This window comes from Leuciscus leuciscus (assembly GCF_965113295.1).
Source record: "Leuciscus leuciscus genome assembly, chromosome: 25".
In the NCBI taxonomy this organism is placed as follows: Eukaryota; Metazoa; Chordata; class Actinopteri; order Cypriniformes; family Leuciscidae; genus Leuciscus; species Leuciscus leuciscus.
The window spans coordinates 2363755-2388744 of record NC_138724.1 but is presented as its reverse complement, the minus strand read 5'-3'; the positions used below and the strand labels follow the sequence as shown (position 1 = coordinate 2388744).

The window sequence follows — 24990 nt, the reverse complement described above, 5'->3', positions numbered from 1 at the left end:
TAATTCGCATTGACCCAGAGTCATTTACGTTACAATATAATCGTTTTTCCTTATACTTGGTGACTTTAATATTCATGTTTGCTGTCCGGATAGACCTATGGTTAGCGAATTCTGTGGTGTAATAGATGCTTTTGGCCTTACGCAACATATAGATAAAGCTACTCATAAACTGGGACATACACTTGATCTAATTTTATCTTATGGTTTTATTGTTGATAATATTTTGATTGAGGAGGCCACTTTCTCTGATCATAAGCCCATTATATTTAACATCACCCTTTTCAGTCCCCTGCAAACTGTCAGAGTTCAGGATTATTACTCTCGCCAGATACATTTTCTTGAGTGGAAATGTTGCATCTACTATTGCAAAAGCGGTATCATTCTCCTCTAGTCCAGATTAATTAGTTACCCTTTTTCACTCATCTTGCTCTTCCATACTTGACTCTGTAGCACCTGTCACATACACCCGCCCCAAATTTAAATCTCATTACTGGTTAGATGAGGATACGCGCTCTCTTAGGCAGGCCTGTCGTAAAGCTGAAAGGAAATGGAAAAAGGATCATCTCAATGGGTCTCATTCATGAAACACGAGCAGAACGAATTTTGTGTAAATCGTGTGTAAAGTGGTTCTGGAGTAAATTTTCGGATTCATTAAAATGTTCTTATTTTCCAAATGTTAGTTGGTACGAAAGAAATCTGCACCTGCTCCCAGCCACGCGTAAATAGTGCGTTTAACATCCGAATGTTTTTCTCATTAATAAGCTGCATTTTAATTCACCTTAATTGGGTACATATTTACACAGCATTTTGAAAAAATATTATAAAGACATCATTGAAGTAATCCATGTGACTCCAGTGGATTAACCTCAATCTTATGAAGTGAGTGCTTTGTTTGCACAAAAAAAAAACATGAATGTGCGTTGAAGATTGATAGATTAATAAACTTGAGGTTAATCCACTGGAGTCACATGGATTACTTCAATGATGTCTTTGTAACCTTTTGTTTTTTTTCAAACAGCAGTTAATTCTGTCATAGGCCTACTCATTTATACTAATATATACTTGTCAGACAATTCAGTGAATTCATATTTTTGTGAATGTTATAATAAATGTTAAAGTTATGGTTTATTTGTGCTCTGTTATTCCAGAATTTGTTTTAACAAAAAAGCTTTTGTCATGTTAAGTTGTGTTGAAGTTGACTTAACTCATAATTTTAAGGCAAACTTATTAGTTAATTGTTACAACAAACTATATGTAGTCAAGATTGAGTTAACTTAAAATAGTTTGTTCATATAATATTAAATTAAGTTGAGTGAACTTAAATTTGTAAATTAACTTAATCCCTTTGATTGCTTGAATAAGTTGATACTATATTTAATCCTAAATTATGACAACAAAACAACGTTAAGTTAAAAAATAATATTTGATTCAAATAACAAAATAATAGTTGAAACAACAAAATCATTTGTTGTAAAAGCTCACATTTTTAGTTTCAATGAACTCAAAATTTTAAGGCAACCAGGTAACTTAATTTTTTTAGTCAAACTAACAAATCATTTTTTACAGTGATCCAGGTTCCAGAGCATGAGCTGTGGGTGTAGGAGAGGCCAACTCTATCTAGCCTGTGTCACTCAACCTCCTGTAACAGGTGGAGGTAAGCCCACAAGGAAGTTTGTTCAGTCTGAACCCGACTGGGCCCATTCCATCTGCATGCACATTAATTAAAAAACACTTCTGCCTATATGACAGCTAAACAAGGAAACATCTGACAAACGCAATAGGTGTGGAATGGAAAAACTGCTTTAAGGCATTGTTGAGGGATTAAGACACATCACACAGTTTAAGTAATGGTCTGTCCACATTTATAAATAAAGGCACTGCTCAGATTCTGACACCTGCAGTTCAGCATCCCTGTATTCTGGTAAAGCCGCTGAAGTTTGCTCTGCTCTGCGTTTATCTCTGGTAAAATGACTTTTCTGTATTTCATCCCATCTGCTTTTAATGGATTTTTCCTTCAAAGTAATAATTCTTTTTTATGTACTGTAAATACACCAATGCTTTTTCCAAAGGTTGTATTTGCACTTTTTGTTATTTTTTTATACTATTTGTTATATAATATGTTTCTAAATATACACTTTTTTTTTATTTTAAATTTTATTTTATATATGCGTGTGTGTGTTTGTGTTCATATAAATATGCAGGTGCAGGAGGTGAAGTTTCTCATAATGAGGTTTCTAATCTCATTGAGTGTGTCTCTGCTGCTGATGATTAATGGTGAGGCTTTTATAGCACTAGCAATACAGAAGTGTGATCAATAATCTGGCAGTAAAATTACTGATTTAAATAAGTGAATTAACTATGCTTTCCTATTATTAAAGCATAATGCATATATTCTTATTTGACAGGCGGAATAATCAATGGACCAACACCAGGTAATTTTTACACTCATTCTTGTTGCTCCCAGTGTTCAGTTGACTCAAATTTCAGCATTTCCACCAGATTTGTTCAGGAGGAATTATCCCCTTTTAAAAGAATGTTCAAGGTTCAATAAAAATTAAGTTCTGTTGGCAGCATTTGTGGTATGTATCAAACAAATGGCTTTGTCATGTGTCATTTTCGGCAGGTGTTTCACAACAATGATTGCCTAGCTGTTGTCCCTGGTCCAAGAGATTATCTTAGATGAGAAAGAGTTCCAAGCTTGTACAGTCACTGGTCGTGCCTTTTTTGAGTCGCGCAGTTGTATGTCCAAGGTTGTCAATATTGACAAGGCTATGGATCCAGAATGATTTCATACACATATCCGGAAAGAACCAGTTTTTCAAAGTTGTTTTCTTTGCAGAGGTAAACCCTGCAAATACCATTTTGAGCTGAATTTGCTTTAGATTTATATCAGAATTATCATTAAGGAGACAGAAACCAGGATTAGGAACATAAAAAATGTCAAGTATATCCGCTAAAACTGAATTTACATGCAACCAGAACTTAGAGATAACTGGACACTCCCAAAACATGTGTAACAATGTTCCAGGTGAAGCAGTGTTACATATATATGACAGTTGTGAGTAGGTTGTAATTTCATCTGGAATCTCTTATAAGGTGTGATGTAGGCTCTGTGTATGGTTTTGAAGTGAATAGTTGGTGAGCTAGGTTCTTAGAAGTCATACTTAAATTGCACCATATTCTCTCCTAATCTAATTTTATATTTAAACTTCCCAACTCCCTGTTCCATATGGATTCAATTGGCAAAGCCTTGACACTGTGCTGAATCAGTGCACTATATATTAAAGAGACAGAAGATCTGCCTAGTAATGGTGCAATCCATTGTAACATGGGATGTGAGGGGAGAGGAGAATTCCAGGGAACTCCATATGTTTTTAAAGGGGTCATATAATGTCATTTTTGTACAAGCTAATATGATTCTTTAGGGTCTAAATTAAAAGTTTGTAATATACTTTAATTAAAAATTCTCATTAGTATTGTAAGAAAACACTAATTTTACCTGGTCAAAACCAGCTCTGTTTTCAGCACGCCGTTTAAGTGCATGTGTCTTTAAATGATAATGAGCTTTGCTCACCCCGCCCCTCTGCTCTGTGCGTACACCGTTTGTAATAATAACACAATAACCATAATGCGTTGTTCATTATAAACGTGGGATTATGAATTATATTGAAAACGTCGTACATAGAAAACATGCCATAATGTACCCTGAGTGTAAACATTAGCCGCATTCATCGTGAAGCGTGCAAGCTATTTGCAAAAATTTATATAAAGATTAATATAAAGGTCAATAAAACGTTACACTCACTTGTTCTTCTGGAGGTGCAGCAGGAACACGAATAGTTGGTACTGATCCTTTTTTCAAGAGCAGCTTCTTAGCAAATCCAGATATTTGTGGATATAAATACTGACCCTCGTTTGTAAAGCAGTCTCGAGTCTGGTGAAATGATTCGCGCCAACATGAAAGCATTGACGTTGATCGTGGGGAATATTTCCTTCGAAAACAAACTCAGCCACTGCGTCTTCAGCTGTACGGATTTAGAAACATCATCAATATGACTGCTGTGTTTGTTATTACACCCAAGAACAGAACACCACAATCGTTAGACACCATTCTACTCAGCACTCCAGCTATCAACAATGAACGCGCGTTGGCGCTGCTGTCAATCAGACATCATGGGAGGGGCGTCGATATTGTGACGTCACAATATCGAACAGCTTGATTTGAGACAGGAGGAAACATAAGAAGATTTAAAAAAAAACACTGGATGGATTTTGATCATTTTATGATGGTTGTGTACAGGCACTGCCAACACACATTTCAGTACAATCAACTTGTAAAAGTGCATGTACCATTATATGACCCCTTTAAGGCAGATCTTAGCTGAAGGTAAACAAAATAAGAGGACACAGAAAGCGAAAAGTGTGTTCTTAAATCTTGAATGGAGCAAAGACCTCGAGTATTGTATATATCACCTAACGTACTCACCCCAAGGGATGACCAAGATGGTTGATTGAATGGTTTGCTGCCACATAATAAACTCTGGTTATGCCAGAGTGGCGTGTTCTGACAGAATTTAGGTGGGCCGCCCATCCACCATTCTGCTTTCTTCCACACTTGAATAGAGTTAGCAATAAAGGGCCCAAAATTATTTTTAATTGTTTTGTTTGCTACCCTGGAGAATAGTATGTCTTGCAGCTTGTGTGGAAATATCTTAGCAGATTCAATCAATCGCCATGCAGTGGTAGACTGTGGGTCCACCCATGTGCTAAGTGCTCTGATCTGAAATGACCAATAATAAAGTTCAACGTTCGGTACTGCCAGACCACCCAGCAGTTTGGGTCGTTGCAGTGTATTCAGACGAACACTGGGCCGCCTACCATCCCAAATATAACTGGAAATCATGGAGCGAATGTCTTTAAAGTAATTTGGAGGGGGGCAGAGTGGTAACATAAAGAAGAGGAAATTGAGGTGGGGCAATATGTTCATTTTGACTGTATTAATTCTACCTTGAAGAGACGTTTTTAGATTCCTCCATCTATGAATGTCTGATTTTATTTTGCTTAGCATAGTGTTGAAGTTGTCTCTGTTCATTTTATGTATGTTTTTATAGATCGTAATGCCCAGGGCCGGGTTTCCCGATAACGATGTATTTCTACGTGCAAGGTTACGAAAGCTCGCAGCAATTCCACGAGCGTTTCCCAAAAATGCACTTAACATGAACGCGCGAGAACGCGCTCTACGTGCTACTTAAGAGTCGCTGTCCATTCGTGAAGTTCTGAAACATAACCTTATATGGAATCGTATTCTGAACGTTTAACCTAATAATTGTCATCTGTTGTGGATTAGCAATCAAGACAAGTCTATATAAAGCACCTGCAGGCGGAGGCACTGACAAAATGGCTGAAAAAAAAAGAAAAAAAAAAGGAAAAGAATACCTTTCAAAAAGATTAAATTAATGTCCTTTTAGAGGAGATAGAGCGAAACAAAGATGTAATTTTTAACAGATTTACATTTATTTTATTTATTTTTGTTCATTCATTTAATTTTGATTAAAATTATTAGATTAAATTATTTATATATTTTTTTTTTGTTGTTTTCTGACCTTTTTAATTATTTAATTTATACATTAATTTAACCAACAACAAAAAAGTGTAATAAAAGTGTACAATAAAGTACAATCAAAACCATATATTATAATCACATTGCATTTGAATAAAGTTAAAGGTGTAATCTGCCGGTTGTCCTGCAGGTGTCCTCATAAATCTGTCTTCTTACGATGCACTTGGGGATGTACGATTACTCCAGAGCACTCGTAGTTCTACGAAGATTTTCAAGTGCTACTTAAGCTACGATGCTTTTGGGAAACAGACCGTAATATTAAGATCAGTCGTACGATCAACTTAGGCTTACGATGCTTTTGGGAAACGCAGTCCAGATATGTAAAAGAGCTTTTGGACTGAATATAGACGGGAATAGGAACATTTGTGTGTATATTATTTAGAGGCATAAGTGCAGATTTTGTCCAATTAATTTTGTAGCCTGACAGGCTGCTAAAATGATCAAATTCCTTAATAATTGGGTGAATAGAGGTGTCAAAGTTATCTAAGAACAAGATTATATTATCCGCATACAGAGATATAATATGCTTATGATGACCAATTTCCATAGGGGAAGCTGTAGATTGCCTAATGGCTTGTGCTAGAGGTTCCAGAGAAAGACAAATTAAGAGTGGACAGCCCTGTCTTGTACCACGCTGCAGGGTAAAAGGAGAAGAGATTATGTCACCTGTTAGAACACTTGCTAAAGGTGAGTGGTATAGCACCTTGATCATTGCTATAAAATTATGCCTGAAACCAAAACGTTGCAAAACTGCCCACATATATTTCCACTCTACCCTTTTGAAGGCTTTCTCTGTGTTGAGTGAAAATACGGCACAAGGATTTGGGTGTGTCTCTGCAACCTTTATAATGTGTAGCAACCTTCTCATGTTATCAGATGCATAGCGTCCCTTGATAAATCCTGTTTGATCCTCATTGACTAGAGATTTAATAACTTTTTCCAGGCGCAGAGCGAGTACTTTGGCATATATCTTGAGATCGCTTGTAAGAAACGATATTGGTCTAAAATTAGAGCACTCAAAAGGATATTTTTCATTTTTCAAGAGTAAGGTGATGAGTGCTGTTTTTTGGTCTCTATGGAAGGTCCCACTTCTGACTGCAAAGTTAAATGAATTCAGCATGAGTGTGCCCACCATGTCCCATAGTTCTAGATAAAGCTCTGGAGGGAGGCCATCCAAGCCAGGCGATTTGCCTTTATTGAGACATTTTGCAGCTCTGTGGTTCATCCAGCTCTAATGCAGCTTCCAGATCATCTTGGTCAGTTTGCTTGAGGCAGGGAAGCTCTAGTATATCAAGAAAAAGTTAACTGGTAGCATCATCATAAGAAATCTCTGATTTGTATAAGTTTTCATAAAATGTTAAGAATGCATTATTAATGGCCTGCGGATTAGTAGTAATTTTGCCCTCAGGTGTATTTATTGCAGGAATGTGAGCTTTTGTTTCACATCCCTTAAGCATAAGAGCCAGCAGGTGACTAGGCCTCTCTGCTTCAAAATAGTACTTTTGTCTGGTTCTATGCCAGATAAATTCCGCCTTTGATATGGCCAATGTATTGTATTCATCTTTTAAGGATGCCAGCAGTTTGGACTGATCATCTGAAAGCTATGTTTTTGTAGGTTCTCTAATGATTCTATTTTGTTTTCAAGATTTGTGATCTGGGAAGCTTTTGTTTTAGCTAAAGTTGAGGAGAATGAAATACAGAAACCACGAATAAAATACTTTGTGGCCTCCCATAAAACTTGTGGATTAGAGCAACCCTTTGTGTTAATATCTAAAAAATATTTTAGTTGTACTTTGAGCGAACTAAGAAATCCAGAGTTAGTTAGTAAAGATGTGTTTAAACACCACCTGGGGGCCTTTGTCTTAATGTTGGGCAGATCGATGTTGTATAAAATTGAAGAGTGATCAGATAGTAGAATTGGTAAGATAGTAATGGACGTATGTCCTGCAATAAGGGTTGGGCTAAGAAAAATATAATCTATCCGGGAAAATGTTTTATGTCTATTTGAGAAAAATGTGTAATCTCTAGCAGTAGTATTCTGTATACGCCAAATATCCACAAGATTTAAATCTTTGAGAAGCGACTTCAATAAAGCCTGGTTCACACGGGATGATTTTAAAATTGTCGGCCGATTTTCCAAATTCGGCGGATTCTCCAAGGGGAGGGGAAAAACTATGTACAAAAACTAACACAGACCGCACAGGCAAAAATCCGTAGGTTTGTAAGAACATAAACATTTTCTGATACGTGACCAATCTACCCCAACGCATGGCAATAGAATCAGATAAACCCACATAATCTTAACACATAAAATTGATACATTCGTCACCTCTCGAACTGGGTTAGCAAGGCTAATTTAGCGTATTTGTTTTTAGATCATACCTTGTAGGACCCTGAGATTGACCATTGCAACATAACTTGTTAGGTGATCTAAGATCGTTCCTCCATGTCCACTAAATTGCCTTCTCTGGCGTGAGGAGGATCCCTGTGGTTGTTTTCTTCGGTCGGGTTTGAGGCTGCGTCAGTAGCACCACCATCTCGCTGTAACGGTGTAAAGGTGGACCTCCGCGGAAGAGAGTTGATCAAATCTTCGGCGGCCTGGGGGGAATCGAACATCTTCCTTTCGCCTTTATACTGCAGTTTTATCCGCGCAGGATAGATGAGGAATGGCTCCAGGCCCATGCCCTTAGCCTTGTTCATGGTAGACTGTAGTCGGGGAAGAACTGGAGAGTGCCGGCTGTTGGCGCCGAAGCATGAGCGGGAGGTGTGAGCAGATGCGTGCACGCCATTGGCAGCGAACTTCACTGGTTAAACTTGACGTGCCCCGTTCAGGATAGCCGATCTGTCTTGCCAACGGAGTAATCTGAAGATGAGGGTGCGCGGCTTGTTGGATTTAGCCTCTCCTCCATCATACACACGATGTTCAATGTCAATGTCTCTGCCCACCAATGAGGGGATCCACTTGGGAAGATTATCTTTCAGGTAGCCGATTGCATCCGAACCCTCCACTGCTTCTGGTAAGCCAACCAGCCTTACATTATTTCTTCTTCCCCTGTTCTCCAGGTCTGTCAACTTTGTGGTGAGCTGGTCTAGCTGTGTCTTTAGTTCGATAACCGATCGCCTGTCCTCTCGTGCAGCCGTCTGAACAGATTCCACTCGGTCTTGAGTCCGTTTAGTAGATTTGGCTACCTTCTCAAGTTAACTGCTGATCTCCTTCACAGTTTCATTAGTCTTTTGGATTTCCGTTCGCAAGTCACATAGTGCGGGGACAAGAATAGAGTCCACAGCTTCCCTGACCGCGGAGGCTACGGCCACATCTAGACCACGTTGTTGTTCTTGGAGAGCTAGCTTTATGCCATTAGCAATAGCTGCATCGAGTTCTTCCTTGGAGATGGCAGAATCCTTGAATTTTTTTCTTTATGGGCGATTTGTTCATTTTCCCTTTTCCGTGCTTCTTTGCTTAGGGAAGGATTCATGATGAGATAGATGTCGAAGTATTTTAAGTATGTTAAAGGATTATTGAAAAAATAAGACCATGCGAGCAGAGCCGAAAACTATGCTGGCATCGCTGTCGATGGGTCACGTGATCGGTTTAACTCATCCTTGATGAATACAAGTATTGATTTTTTTTTTATTTCTTCCCCCCCCCAAAATAAAATTAAAATTCTTACTGACTCCAAACTTTTGTTTAACCCCCTGAGGTCGGCGGTATCGCCGGCGATACCAGCTCGCTTTTTTTTTATCAGTGTAAAAGAAACTCAAATACTCTGTTGACTTTGATTTTCCATAGGAGTTTCATACATCAATCGATTCTGTTAAATGTGTATTATTTTTGTGTATACTCACAATAAAAACAAAGTGTTGTGCTTTTTGCCAAATAAAGAAAAATAAACACGAAGCGAGTTCTGCCTTCTCTCTGCCAGTGAAGTCCATTCTGAAACGCGTCCGAAAATGAACAATATCTCAGCGAATACTCAGTCAAACAGGCATACAGACACACAGGCATGAAGCTTGAATTCTCTTCTTTTAAATGAAGTAATTTATATAAAAAACAAATATTCTCATCTTGTGAAATCTGTATTAAAAGAGAGCGATTCCAGTCGAGCTCATTACAGCTCATTCAAATGTAATGTGACTCCGCCCACGGAGAGCGTACCTCAGAAGTGTGAATGTACCTCAGAAGTGTGGGTATATCGAGGAGCGAGCTGAGGAATACTGTAGTAAGTTTTTTTCCTTCTCACGTGAATCGCGTTTCTGTGTGAATGAATGAACGGCAGAGATGTGCGCTGTTTACCACAGCTCGCAAAAAGACAGTTTAAATTTAAATCGCGTGTGTGAATGAATGAATGATCTGCTTTTAGCAAACTATTTTGCTATACTGAGTAAAAATCGACTGAAATATGTTGAAATAAAATGTATTTATATAAGCAACGTATTAAACTGCAAATTAACATTTATATTCCTTATAATAAAAACGAAAGACATATGTTACAGACATATGAAAGACAACATTTCATTGATTAGTTTTGGATAGATTACACATTTTTACTGTAAAATATCTGCCACCTCAAATAAGCTTTTGTTTGCCAATTTTTGCTAATATGTTAAATATAGTATGTTTTGTCAATGTAGGCTATATTCGAAGTAATGAATCCTTAACTTTGAAATATGTATGATAAAATGTATACTTTAGTTTTTACAAAGAAAGATTACACTTCAATTGTTGTTGTAATTGTAACCTTTTTAATAATATATATATATATATTTACAAGGTAGATGTAAACAAATTTTAAAAGGTAAATATAAGCCTTTTCTTTAAATAATTTTTATTGTGTTTTATTATTGACAAATTTGGGGAGAGGATACATATTCCAAAACTGAAAATACAGTATGAGAATTAACTACACAATTACTAGACATGTTTTCCTTGGATATTACACAATTTGCAAGCAAAATTTGTGAAAAAAATAAAATAAAAAAATTGACATGTTTCCAACTGTGAACCAATTTGGTAGAAATATATATATATATATATATATATATATATATATATACAGTGTTTCCCCTACAATGTATTAGGCAGCGGCGCAGCGCCGCCGCTGGATTTTCAGCGCCGCTGCAAAATCTTCACATGATCAGTAATATCACGACATTCACTTACACACCTAAAAACACTGAAACATGGCGACCGGCGGCGCTGCTAATGTGATGGCTCTGAATCCACTTGTTGACAAGGAAAGAGCAAATGGAAATATTTTTGATTAGGCTAATCTCACGTTGCCATAAGGGGCCGTTCACTTCACATTCACGTTCACATGCAAATATTTCAAATGTGGGCGCGCGGTAAGCGCGCTCATATAGAAGCGACGCGACGCGCTCGTTTTCTCACGCGCGCCTCTCTTCATGGTTCATGTGTGTGTGTGTCGGCGCACTGCGCTATCTGCTCAATGTTCCGCTCCGTCTTTGCGCTGCGCGTTCTGCTCCTTAACGGCCCAAACGCTCCAATCATGTTGGCTACCGATCACGCACTGGAAAAGCAAAATCCGCTCAAATAACGTGACATTTCTCAGTAGTAGACTTCTGTTTGCTGAGCTGGTATAGCCATGCCGGGCAACAATGGTAAAATGACCTGCTCTGATCACATGCTCTGGTAATAATAGCTTTGTATGACTATACTTTATTTTGATAATTAGTCAGTTGCATAGGACTGAATGAAGAATAATATATTGGTGTTTTATATTTTAATATAGGGCTATTTTCTGTCCAATTTGTGTGGACATTTTTCTTTTTTTCCCCTTTTTTGTGTGTTTAATTTAATTAGTGATTCTACATTTAAATATGGATGATTACAAGTTTGGGGGAAATGCGATTAATCACAGCATTTTTATTACATTACCGTTTCTTACATTTGAGCCCCTGCCCCTGATGAACTCTTTGCACGTCCCTGGAGGTTAGTGAAGTAAAATAGGCTATGCAAGCTAGTCACCTTTTAAACTAATGAAAAGTTTCATTTGGATTTTAATGTTCAAAATGTCTACAGGATAAAATAAATGAAAGTACTGGTTACATGATGATGTATCTAAGTGCTAAAGTGTGTTACAGAAAAAAAGATCAGTAGTGCAGGTAAGGTGGAAAGAGTTTCATTTTTCCACTATCAATTTCTACCTTACAGCTGAAAATTAACACAAAAGAAAAACAAATAACAATAATCCTGTCCTAATCCTGTTTGTGATGTACGTGCTGCAATAATCATGCCTTCTGTTGATGGTATGTCAAATTTGTATGTCTCAAAATGTCCATTTCTATCCACAAAACTTGCCAGAAATCATGGTTTAAGGGGTAAATAAAAAAAAATCTTACAGGGGTGCATGCCCCCGGACCCCCCGCGAGCGGCTTGGTAACAACCTCCGGCACGTAACAGCACCGCTGCTGGAAAAATGTATAGGGGAAACACTGATATATATATATATATAGCTCTTGCATTCTTTCTTGTGGCTATAGGTGACACACCTGAATGAATGGCTCATTAAGTATGCGGGCCCCATTGTCTCCTCAGGTGTGAATCACTAAATATGCATGATGCTGTTGAATCGTTGACGCCCCTTGCGCATATTGTCTTTACAAACAAAAAGTGTTTTACAAGATTTAAATCAATGTATTGTGTTATGTGAATGATAAGGGCAGGATGATTTTCACATCATTTTGAAGAAAAAAACTCTAGGCAACGACATCAATTAGTCAAAAGTCTTATTGTCACATATTTAGTATGTGTTTTGTGGCCTTATTTCAGAAACTTTAGTTTTTTCAATAACCATGCATAAACATTATTCTCTCAAAAATACAAACATGTACATGCATGTTGCTCACATATTATGGTAGCCCTGTTTGTGCTAAATAGAGTGTAATTATACCTTTGCCATTAATATGTTTATAAGCAACTGAAAAAAGCACAAATGTCAAGGCATGTCAGAACATCTCAAGGACCCCAAAAACCATTCAGACCCCAGAGGGTTAATGTTACAAAAGCTTTCCATTTTCAGATAAATGCTGTTCTTTTGAACTTTCTATTCATCATAGCATCATGAAATAAAAATGTAAAAAAACATTTTTCAACAATGTTTCTTGAGCATCAAATCATCATATTAGAATGATTTCTGAAGGATCATGTAACAATGAAGACTGGAGTAACGATGCTGAAATTCAGCTTTGATCACAGGAATAAATTACACTTTACTATATATATATATTCACATAGAAAACAGCTGTTTTAAATTGTAATAATATTTCACAATATGACTGTTTTTGTTTGTATTTTTAATCAAATAAATGCAGTCTTGGTGAGCAGAAGATACAGTTAAACATTAAACATCTTACTGATCTAAAACTTTTGATAATTTAATTTTACATAATGAGTTTTACAATTATATAAAACATTTATGCTGCATTATGCTTTATGCTCAGTCTCACCAATGACATGAACATACTAATGTTGAGTAGATTTGTGTGGTCATATCAGCCTTCTTGATCTGAGGAAAAGTAGATCAAAGACTATGAGTACATTTAGCTTAAATTATTATACCATTGCAACTTTTGCCCAGTATCGTGGACTACATAAATTGACCTGGTCTCAATGTCAGACACTGAGTTTTGTTCCAATGTGTAAAGGCACAGCCTCACTCTTGGCATCTTTGTGGTCAACTTCTTAGTACATAGCAGGCAAACAGTTTTGATAATAAAAATCCATTTCTTGTACCATTTGACCCCAGTTGGTTCAGGGATATGAGGGTTGTAACATCAAAATGTATATTTAAATTATTATTAATAATTATTGAGCGGTAGCAAAAAAAAAACAGACTGAAAAAGTACGGTGCAAAAACACTGGTTTATTACAAATTGTTGGAAAAGTGCTGGAATACTGAGAAATGTGATCAAGTGTGCATATTTACAATAGAACAAATAAAAAAGACACAGAGAGGGGAAAAGGTACATGGGCGGCTCCAACGGAATGAAATAACAAAACAAAACCAATTCTAGCTGATGTTATAATTCTAACCTGATAAGCACAATCAAAATAGTAGAGAAAAGAAAAAACAATCTTCAGTGTCAAAGATGGCCTAACTAGACTACTCTATCTAGCCAAACACAAAACTTACAGTGGGTGGCACATGCCCCTAACCAAGTGTGTGTAGACGAACAAAAAACCCCATGTATGTCACGTGTCATTTTTACCTTATTGAAAGATCAGATCATTTTATTGACATGGATCTTTAAATCGCTTCAGCAAAATGAATGAATCTTTATTCAAGTAATTTCACCCACCTCTCAAGTCTTCTGGTCTGCGTAATTTGTTCTTTTGTCATGTGATAGCTGGGCTGTCCTCAAGCTCCATTGCTGTCCTCACTCACACCCGCGTCACCTCAGTCCTCCGGGCCCCTGGCTCCACCTTGGCCGCTCAATGCCGAGACTCCGCCTTAGTCTCCAGGTTCATCATTGTCGCCGGGTCTCTCTGTTAATTGGACATCGTCTGGGATCCACCATCTCCTTGTGTCACCTCAGTTGGACAGGCCCAAGTTTCCACCATGGCTCCTACCTCCATCATTTCCGCTGTGGGTCACCTTCCTCCTTGCTGGCACCCGTTTCACTCTGAACTCTCGGTGGCCATCCGTTCCTCCATGGATTCTTCCCCAATCCACTCATCCCATGGGCCCCTCCATCATCCCCTCCTCCATAGGGGTTGTCAGTTCTGCTGTGGTGGTCTTCTGCTCCACTTTGAAAATCCTCTGCTCCTCCACTATCCTGAACTTAATTTTTCATTTAAGGCACCATGAGTCACCTTCCGGAAGGGAGGAGTTCAGTCATGTTTTGCCTGTGTTTTGGTATCGTTTTCATATTGGACTTTCAGTTTCCTGTGTTCCTTTGTTCCGGTTATTAGTTACTATGGACACTCACTTTTTTTTTAGCTGTGACGAAAAAATCTGAAAACCATCCATCATTTTGACAGATTACACTAAGGGTGATCTGATTGTAACTTATGACTGTAATTCTCACCCCTATCCACTTGGTGGCGAGTGCACTCTTGCTGACTAAGTTAATGATCAACTAATGGATTTTCTGAGTGACATGAGACAAGAAGTTTACAAGCGGTTTTATTTGCATATTTCTGCGGTTGAAACACTGATTGAGTGATTACATGAGGGACATGATGCAGATTTCAGTAAGTTCGACAGTATCTTTCAACATATTTTCTGTTCACTCATGTTCATTTTGTTCAGTAATGTAGTAAAGAGGAAGGGATGATCCGTTTTCACTTGCACTACATTAAAGTGCGGCAAAACTGTATTTATTATGTGAATTTTGTGATAAAATGAACAGAATTTGAAAGCTGAGAGACTGTTTCATATCAAAATCAGAATCAAAATCTTTATTTGTCATTATACAAAAGAGTACAGCAAAATTAAATGCAATCCTATTCAGCACAATCTCCCACTTTACAAACAATAATCCTATATGTACAAAAGAACCCCATTTCTCCTATGTAACATTTGACATAGTAAGTGAGAGTGGTAAAGAGTAAACTGGAAGAAAAAAAAAAAAGAAAAAAAATATATATATATATATATATATATATATATTAGTGGTGGGCCGTTATCGGCGTTAATGTGCTGCGTTAACGTGAGACTCTTATCGGGCGATAAAAAAATATCACCGTTAATCTATTCTCAAAGTTGGGTTGTGAGCGTGGTCTATACTACGCAAGCTATGATGACTTTCACATTGATATTTTAGCACGGATGTATACCTAGCCGAATTCGGTTCGTGTTCGGTAAGCATTTTCAAACCGAACGGTTCGTTGGACCATTTTTTCCTGCCAACCAAAATTTCGTTATTTCAAATGTAGGCGGGACAACATTGTCCAACATCAAATGGCAAACGTAATGTAGGCGGAACGAAACTGAGCTACTAGTTATTGTGTGGTTGACGGACCGTTGTTTATCAGTTTGGACTTGAACCAAAGCAGCGCGAGCCGATCTTGATAAAGAGATCCAGTAAAGAAATAATTTGAATTCGCTACTTAAGTAATAACATTGCTGCAAGATCTAGTGAGAAACATTCACATTTCTCCGTTATTAACGGATCAAACAGTGCGTGGAAGCCAGGAAGAAGCATTGTGCCATGAATGAACTATCCAGTGTCCACAGATCTGCAACATTTACCATGGATTTACTGTAGTAACACTAACTGCAACCATGGAAGTTTGGCAGGAATAGGCTATAATGCTTTCTAGTAACATTACGTTGGTGGGGGGGCGCTCGAGAGCACCGAATGGAGTAGACGTAGTTGTGAGGAGCTCCAGCATTAACCTCGAAAAAACTAGTTTCATTTAATCATAATCAAAACAAAACAATATCATTTGAAGCCTGAAGTCAAGATGACGAAACCTAAAACTAAGAAATGTGACCAATCGGCCAATGTAGACGAACAGTCAATGGAGAAGCAAACACTGGCTGAACAAGCGGCTAGTGCTACTGTCAACGACGAGACCGCGGCCTTATCCCCAATTTTGGCAGCAATCCAAACGTCTATCCAAGCTATGGATAAGTCGATGAACGACAGATTTAACTCCATCGAAAATACCTTGTCGCAAATGCAGGCATCGCTTACCGAAACTAACTCCCGTATCTCTGATCTCGAGGGCGCGAGAGTCGAGCATGACAGTCGCATTTCCGAGCTGGAGGCTCTCTGCAAGGATATTGTTGCCGCCAATAAAGCCCTACACGTCAAGCTTGATGATCTGGAAGGCCGCTCCCGTCGGCAAAATATTAAAATTGCGGGGCTACAAGAGAAAGTGGAAAATGGTCGCCCAACGGAATTTGTGGAGAAGCTGATACCGGCCATCCTGGGAGACCAAAATTTCCCATCTGGAGTAAAAGTGGATCGCGCACATCGCATTGGACCCCTGCCAGCCAAAGGAGGGCGCCCCCGGATGCTAATAGCAAGAATCCACCATTACCCAGTGAAAGAATTAATCCTGAGGTTGTCCAGACAACAGTCACCTCTACAGTTTGAGGGTACTCGGATCTCTATATATCCTGATTTGACAGCGGAGGTTTTGTCGCAGCGCCGAAACTTTGACGGAGTTAAGAAGAAATTGAAGGAGGCTGGTGTCAGATATGGACTACTGTTCCCCGCGCGTCTGATTGTCACTCAGGGATCGGAAAAGAGAATCTTCAATTCAGTCGAGGACGCCGAAACATTTGCCAATTCAATTATCTATTCAATATCACAGCTTCTTGACTTCTTCCTACGCACGTACACTTGACAATTTTCTCAATTTTTCTAAGTGCGTCAAGCCTGTGAGTATGGTCTTGTTTATGAGCCGCTATACTGAGCGGTGACCCGGGCTCTCGGATGTAGGAAGCCGATGACTTCCTCAAATGCGCGCGCCCGCGCCCACTAGTATAACCAAGACTTTTGACTACATTGAAAGTATCCTTTTACGGGATTATGGCTCCGGTATTTTGCTATACTATGTTGCTATGTTCGGTAATGCTGTTGGCTTCATGCTAATGTTCAAAATCACTAGTTTTGTTAATTTTATGCGTCGAGGGTAGAGGAGGAGCCGTTTGTTTTTTCTTATCTTTTTTTTTCTTCGACGGTTAAGTTTATTGCTGCTGATAAGTGTCCTTATTGCTCCTTAGGAAGCCTTGTAGCTCTACGGTTCATATGGGGTTTGTATTTTGTATTCCACTTCGTTTGGGGAAGCGGATGAAAGAGAGGGAGGGGGGGAGGGCGCCGGGGGTTCTCTTTTTTCACGAGTGTGTGTTAAGTGTTATATGTTTTGTCCCGTTTTCTGTAATAACTCCAGTTCCATACAGTTATCTTAAAATTGAAGCTCAATTGTACTGCCATATAATATGCAATCCTTAAATTGTAATGTTACCTTAGCCAGCTGGAATGTACGAGGCATTAATAACCGGGTTAAAAGGTTCAAAGTCTTCTCTTATTTGAAGTCAATATCTGCTGATATTATATTCTTGCAAGAGACACATATCAAGCATAACGAACAAAGACTACTTAGGTGTAACTGGGTTTCGCAGATGTTCCAGTCTACCTTTTCATGCAGGGCTAGAGGAGTGGCCATTCTGTTCCGCAGAACAATACCTTTTAAGCATATATCCACCATTAGTGACCCAAATGGTCGCTATGTGATAGTCTCGGGTTTAATTTTTTCTGTACATATTACACTATTGAATCTATATGGACCAAATTATGACGACCCATCCTTTTTCCGTAAAGTTTTTAATCTCCTCCCCAACTTGTCTAACACACATTTAATAATTGGTGGTGACTTTAATCTGGTTCTAGATCCCACTCTGGATAGGACTCCTGCCCGTTCTGTGAGTCATTTGCCCAACTCCACTTCCACCTTAAATGAATTAATTAACTCATATGATTTAGTTGATATTTGGAGGCTGAACCACCCAACTGATACACAATATACGTTTTTCTCTAACGTTCATAGCTCATACTCCAGAATAGATTTTTTCCTGGCCGACTTCAAGGTTGCCTCATGTGTAACTGCAATTAAGCATCACAACAGAATAATCTCAGACCACTCTGCAGTGACCATTTCTCTTGACCTTTTTGAAATTAAGCCCAGTTATAGCTGGCGATTCAATCCTACATTACTCTTTGATTCTCATTTTTCCCAACGTGTAACAGAATGGTTAGATGAGTATCTTATGTTTAACGATACAGGGGAAGTATCTGATTCAACACTGTGGGAGTCACTTAAGGCGGTATTAAGGGGATACATAATTTCATATGAATCCAGCCTAAAAAAACAAAGACAAAAATGCCTGTCAGTAATTGAAGCTCGTATTAATCAACTTGAACATTTACATGTAGACTCAGCAGATCCTGAGGTTCTCAAAGAGATTGCAGCATTAAAATTAGAGTATAATACAATTTTTTCCAAACAAATTAGTAATATGCTATTAAAAATAAAGCAAAAGCAATTTGAGCTAGGAGACAAACCAGATAGGCTGCTCGCGCGTCAATTAAGAAGTATTCAAGCTAATAGAGCTATACACCATTTTAGGAAAAAGGATGGAACCCTAACAACAAACCCCAGTGACATCAACAAATGTTTTAAGGAATTTTATGAGGCTTTGTATGAATCTCGATCCCCCACTGTTCCTACAACCCTTTCCCACTTTCTTCAATCACTACATCTCCCCAAATTAGATGAAGCAGATTGAGACGCCCTTAATGCAAAGATAACATTAAATGAAATACTCGAAGCCATTGCATCTTTTCCCAATGGTAAGGCTGCCGGACCTGACGGCTTCGGAATTGAATTTTATAAGAAATACTCTCAAAAACTTGCTCCTCTGATGCTCAGATTATTTAATAATTCTATTGATGATCAGGAATTTCCACAGTCAATGTACGACGCAAATATTTCTCTAATTCTTAAAAAAGGAAAAGATGAAACAGATCCGGCATCATATCGTCCCATAGCCCTTCTAAATTCAGATCTGAAAATTTTTACTAAGATCCTCGCAAACAGATTAAATAAATGTATAGCAAAAATTATTCATCCTGATCAGACCGGTTTCATCCCTGGGCGCTTTTCCTTCTTTAATGTGAGACGCTTAATGAACATTTTATACTCAAAACAAGATTCTGCTTCAAATGTCGCCATCTTATCTCTGGATGCCGAAAAGGCGTTCGACCAAATTGAATGGAGTTATATTATTGCAGTGCTCCAGGAATTTGATCTAGGAGAGTCGTTCTCCTGCTGGGTGAAAATGCTTTATGCCAAACCTAGGGCTTCGGTGCTCACCAATTTTGATAAGTCTTCACAATTCGCATTGCATAGAGGCACTAGACAGGGGTGCCCACTCTCACCCCTGCTTTTTGCCATAGCTATAGAACCACTTGCGACTGCTATTAGAAATAACCCACTTATTTTTTCACCCAAGATAGGCCAATTAGACCATCACATATCTCTCTACGCCGACGATGTTATTCTCTACCTACTCGATCCAGAACGATCCATCCCACCCCTATTAGATTTACTGAAGACTTTTGGAAAGTTCTCTGGTTACTCTGTAAATTGGCAAAAGAGTGAACTCATGCTCGTGACTAACAAGACTAACCCAAGCTTTATACAAAACCTACCTTTTAAAATTGCAGCAGATAGTTTGAAATACTTGGGGATCACCATTCCGAAAAATGCAAAGGATATCTATAAATTAAATTATTTAGTTATGTTAGAGAGCTTAAAGCTTAATATAGAAAGTTGGAGGACCTTTCCGCTGTCTATGGTAGGGCGCGTGAATGCAATCAAGATGGTGATATTGCCAAGATTTCTATATCTTTTCCAAAACCTGCCAATCTTTTTGGCCAAAAATTTTTTTCAAACTCTGGATTCAATCGTGTTACCATTTGTGTGGGGCTTTAAAGCGCACCGTATCTCTAAACTACATGTATGTAAACCAAGGTCGCAGGGTGGACTAGGCCTGCCAAACTTCCAGTATTATTACTGGGCTGCAAACTGCAGAGCCTTATCATATTGGAAAAAATCTTATCCAGCGGGGTCTTCAGGTGACATTCCTTCTTGGCTCGCCATCGAACAAAGTGTTACAAATTACTCTCTTTCCTCTCTGCTTTTTGCGGCGCCTGTACCATCCATAAAAGTGGTCAACACAAACTTTATAGTAAGCAGCTCTCTCAAAATATGGTGTCAGGTCCGGAAGGCATTTAAGTTGCCATCAACCTCATTGTCCACCCCTATTGCTTATAACCACGCCTTTAAGCCATCACTCATTGACTCCGCATTTTCGATTTGGTCCAGTAAAGGAATGGTCACTGTCAGAGACTTGTACATGGATGGTAAATTTGCCACATTCCCTCAGCTGAAACAGAAATTTGATCTTTCACCATCACATTTTTTTAGATATCTACAGCTGAGAAACTATGTTCGTACATCTATCTCCCACTTTGAACTATTAGCAGATGAACATGATATATATAAATTACTTTCTGCCTCCCCTGATGCCTCTAATTTGATTTCTCATTTTATGGATGTTTTTATTGGTCAGTCAGACATATCTACCCTGTATTTGAAAGATTCCTGGGAAAAGGATTTAGGTATTCAAATTACTAATGAGGATTGGAAAAAGTCTATCAAGGTCATAAATAAATGCTCTATTAACTCAAGACACCAACTTATCCAATATAAAGTAGTACATCGGCTTCATTATTCTCGGGTTAAGCTTAACAAATTCTACCCCTCCATCTCCTCTAACTGTAACAAATGTGAATCTGCAGAGGGATCCTTGGGACATCTTTTCTGGTCATGCCCAAAACTTTATGAGTTTTGGAGCGAAATTTTCAGATTCTACTCTAAGGCTTATTCTTGTATCCTTGTCCCTGATCCAGCAATTGCTGTTTTTGGTTGGTCTGACTCACTTCGTGGGTTCAGTCATCAAATTAAAAAAGCAGTCCAATATGGAATGGTGATAGCTAAAAAAATTATTCTTTGTCTATGGAAAAAGGCATCAAAACCACTTTTTTAAATCCTGGCTTTCTGAACTCTCTAGCACTTTGCATTTAGAGAGACTTAGACACAATTTTTCTGATAGCATTGCTGACTTCGAATCCACCTGGGAACCCTTTTTTAATTACCTGTCAAATGTCAAGGATAACAGTTTGAAGTTATGACCTTTTCATTGTTTGTGAGATCATCATAGTGCCTGTGCCCACTGGCCCAGAAATATATGTGTAACATAGTTAACCTATGTATAAAACTGGAGGAACTGATGTAACAATGGTTTTAAAATCCTTTTTTTTCTTTTTTTTTTTTCTTTGTCCTTATAAGTTGTTGTTGCTGTTTTGTATTGTTCCGTGTTGGTCAAAATAAAAATATAATATAAAAAAAAAACAAAAAAAAACATTACGTTGGTTTTATTTTGACATTATGAATAACATTGCTGCCCTCAAATGTTAACCCCCTGAGGTCGGCAATCACGCCGGCGTGATCTGCTCGCTTTTTTTTATCAATGTAAAAGAGACTCATAAATACTTTGTTGACTTTGATTTTCCAGAGGAGTTTCATACATCAATTGATTCTGTTAAATGTGTATTATTTTTGTGTATACTCACAATAAAAACAAAGTGTTGTGCTTTTTGCCAAATAAAGAAAAATAAACACGAAGCGAGTTCTGCCTTCTCTCTGCCAGTGAAGTCCATTCTGAAACGCGTCCGAAAATGAACAATAACTCAGCGAATACTCAGTCAAACAGTCACACAGACACACAGGCATGAAGCTTGAATTCTCTTCTTTTAAAGGTGCTGTATGTAGCTTTTTTACCAAAACGAATCATTTTTTTATTGCCTGTGTGTGAAGGGGTTGTAACCTCACATTAAAATTATCCACTTTGCGGGTTTTGCTATTACCTCTGAAAGCAAGTATTCTTATTTTTATGTGAAGGTGCCGGGTCGGATTTACCGCCAGTGACGTCACCTGCACGCGCGCTCCCGAGCCTCTCGCCTCGTCTACTGACTCTGCACTCAACAGCGACGACACTGCAACTTATGACATGGACTTATGACTTATGCAACTTATGACATGTCTGATAACACTAAGAAACGACCTGCTCCCAGCAAAACGCAGACTCCAACACAAACTCCACATATTGATAAAAATAAAAATAAAAATAAAAAATGTTTCTGCTGAAGCTCGTATTAAAGGCCAGACGTGAATCGGATGAACTTCGGGTAAAAAACACGGATCAACATCGGCATTTGAATCATGGAGAAACCTTATCTACAAACCTAGAATGTACATTTCCTGAAGAAAATGTGAAGTAGTGCTTGCAGTGGCAAAATTCGGCACGGTTGATAGGGTTCCATACTTATCATGGTACGAGCATGGAGCATTAGTTCAATGTCAAGCTGATAAAAGTAGCCTATTATTGTAACGTTGCAGTGGGAGTTTACCTGAGTTTCCAGCATGTTGCATGTTTCACACAACACACAAAGCATCCCATGCTTTGTGTGTTGCGTCTCAGTCTGGCCGGTAACCACAGAGTGCTCGCTCATAAATTCGAGCACGCGTAAGAGCACGCGCTTGTAAACTTATTGGTTGCAATCTGAAACATCACCGCTAGAGGCCGCTGAAAACTACATACAGCTCCTTTAAATGAAGTAATTTTTATAAAAAACAAATATTCTCAATCCATGCAAACTGTGAACGCCCCCATATCAGCTCGAGAAAACACATCAAGCTTATTCAGATCATTGTACTTGTTTACACTGTCTCGCAGCGCTGTGAGGAATAATACTATCGTAATAATAATAATGGAAAATGTACCTCAGAAGTGCTGGTATTGGAGCAACGGATGGAATACTGTAGTAAGTTTTTTTTTCATTCTCAAGTGAATCGCATTTCTGAGTGTGAATGAATGAACGGCAGAGATGCGCTGTTTACCACAACTCGCAAAAAGACGCAAACTGTATTGGTATACTGAGTAAAAATCGACTGAAATATGTTGAAATAAAATGTATTTGTATAAGCAACGTATTAAACTGCAAATTAACATTTATATTTCTTATAATAAAAATGAGAGACCTATGTTAGAGACATATGAAAGACAACATTTCGTTGATTAGTTTTGGATAGATTATACATTTTTACTGTAAAATATCTGCCACCTCAAATAAGCTTTTGTTTGCCAATTTTTGCTAATATGTTAAATATAGTATGTTTTGTCAATGTAGGCTATATTCGAAGTAATGAATCCTTAACTTTGAAATATGTATGATAAAATGTATACTTTAGTTTTTACAAAGAAAGATTACACTTCAATTGTTGTTGTAATTGTAATCTTTTTAATAAAAAAATATATATTTACAACGTAGATGTAAACAAACTATTAAAAGGTAAATATAAGCCTTTTCTTTAAATAATTTTTGTGTTTTATTAGTGACAAATTTGGGGAGAGGATAAATATTCCAAAACTGAAAATACAGTATGAGAATTAACTGCACAATTACTAGACATGTTTTCCTTGGATATTATAGGCCAATTTTGCAAGCACAATTTGTGGAAAAATACAAAAAATTGAGATGCTTCCAACTGTTGCTCTTGCATTCTTTCTTGTGGCTCAGTGACACACCTGAATGAATGGCTCATTAAGTATGCGGGCCCCATTGTCTCCTCAGGTGTAAACCACTACATATGCATGATGCTGTTGAATGGTTGACGCCCCTTGCGCATATTGCCTTTCCAAACAGAAAGTGTTTTGCAAAATTTAAATCAATGTATTGTGTTATGTGAATGATTAGGGAGGATGATTTTCACATCATTTTGAAGAAAAAACTCTAGGCGACAACATCCATTAGTCAAAAGTCTTATTGACACATATTTAGTATGTGTTTTGTGGCCTTATTTCAGAAACTTTAGTTTTTAGTTTTTTCAATAACCATGCATAAACATTATTCTCTCAAAAATGCAAACATGTACATGCATGTTGCTCACATATTATGGTAGCCCTGTTTGTACTAATTAGAGTGTAATTACACCTTTGCCATTAATATGTTTATAAGCAACTGAAAAAAGCACAAATGTCAGGGCATGTCAGAACATCTCAAGGACTCCAAAAACACCTTAGACCCCAGAGGGTTAATCTTAACTAAAAATAGACCTTTGTTTATAACTACTACAATGTTAGGCTACATTTCATTTTTTCCAAGGAGCTGTTTTGTTTTATATGCTCATAAGAAGAGTCTATTATAGCTCCATCATTGATCAAAGTAAAAAAATAAATAAAAAAAATAATACTTTATTTTGTTAGTTTTAATAATAATAAAAAAAAAAATCTCTGGCATTTCTTCACAAGTTCTTTTAAATGTCACTTTGTATTTAAGAAACACGTGCCCTTTAGTCATTATTTGGGTAGCACACGCATATTCTGAATGCCTTCGGCAGAATTCAAATGAGCCATTTTAATCTAGATTAATTCCAAGATTACAGTGAGATTAATCTAGATTAAAAAAATGTATCTATGCCCACCACTAATATATATATATATATAATATATATATATATTCATGAGCTAGTATATACATGTGTGTATATGGTGTATCGAAATGTCCAACACAGTCCTCTGAGGTTCACGAACCCCAACAGTTCAGAAAATGAAAGAAACCAGTCTTATATGTAGTTTGAACATAGGTGCAAAAGTGGATAGTGATGAATTAGAAGGTTGTCCAACGCTTAGTTGTTTGGTGAGTTGTAAGGTTTCCCAGCAAACAAATCAAAAGAGTGCTTCAGTAGTATAAGCAGGGTGTTTGGTCAT

The 24990-nt window shown here is 37.8% G+C and overlaps 1 protein-coding gene across 1 annotated transcript in view; it reads left to right on the top strand.

Annotated features, from left to right (window-relative positions):
* The first annotated feature begins 1858 nt into the window (after positions 1-1858).
* The window catches only part of LOC309490458 (scavenger receptor cysteine-rich domain-containing protein DMBT1-like), a 76163-nt gene continuing 53031 nt past the window's right edge, over positions 1859-24990 (top strand). Inside the window, exons 1-2 of the mRNA XM_082159644.1 lie at positions 1859-1962; positions 2202-2274. Coding sequence (XP_082015770.1) covers positions 2226-2274 — 49 coding nt within the window. The 5' untranslated portion in view covers positions 1859-1962; positions 2202-2225. The remainder of the gene's footprint in view (positions 1963-2201; positions 2275-24990) is intronic.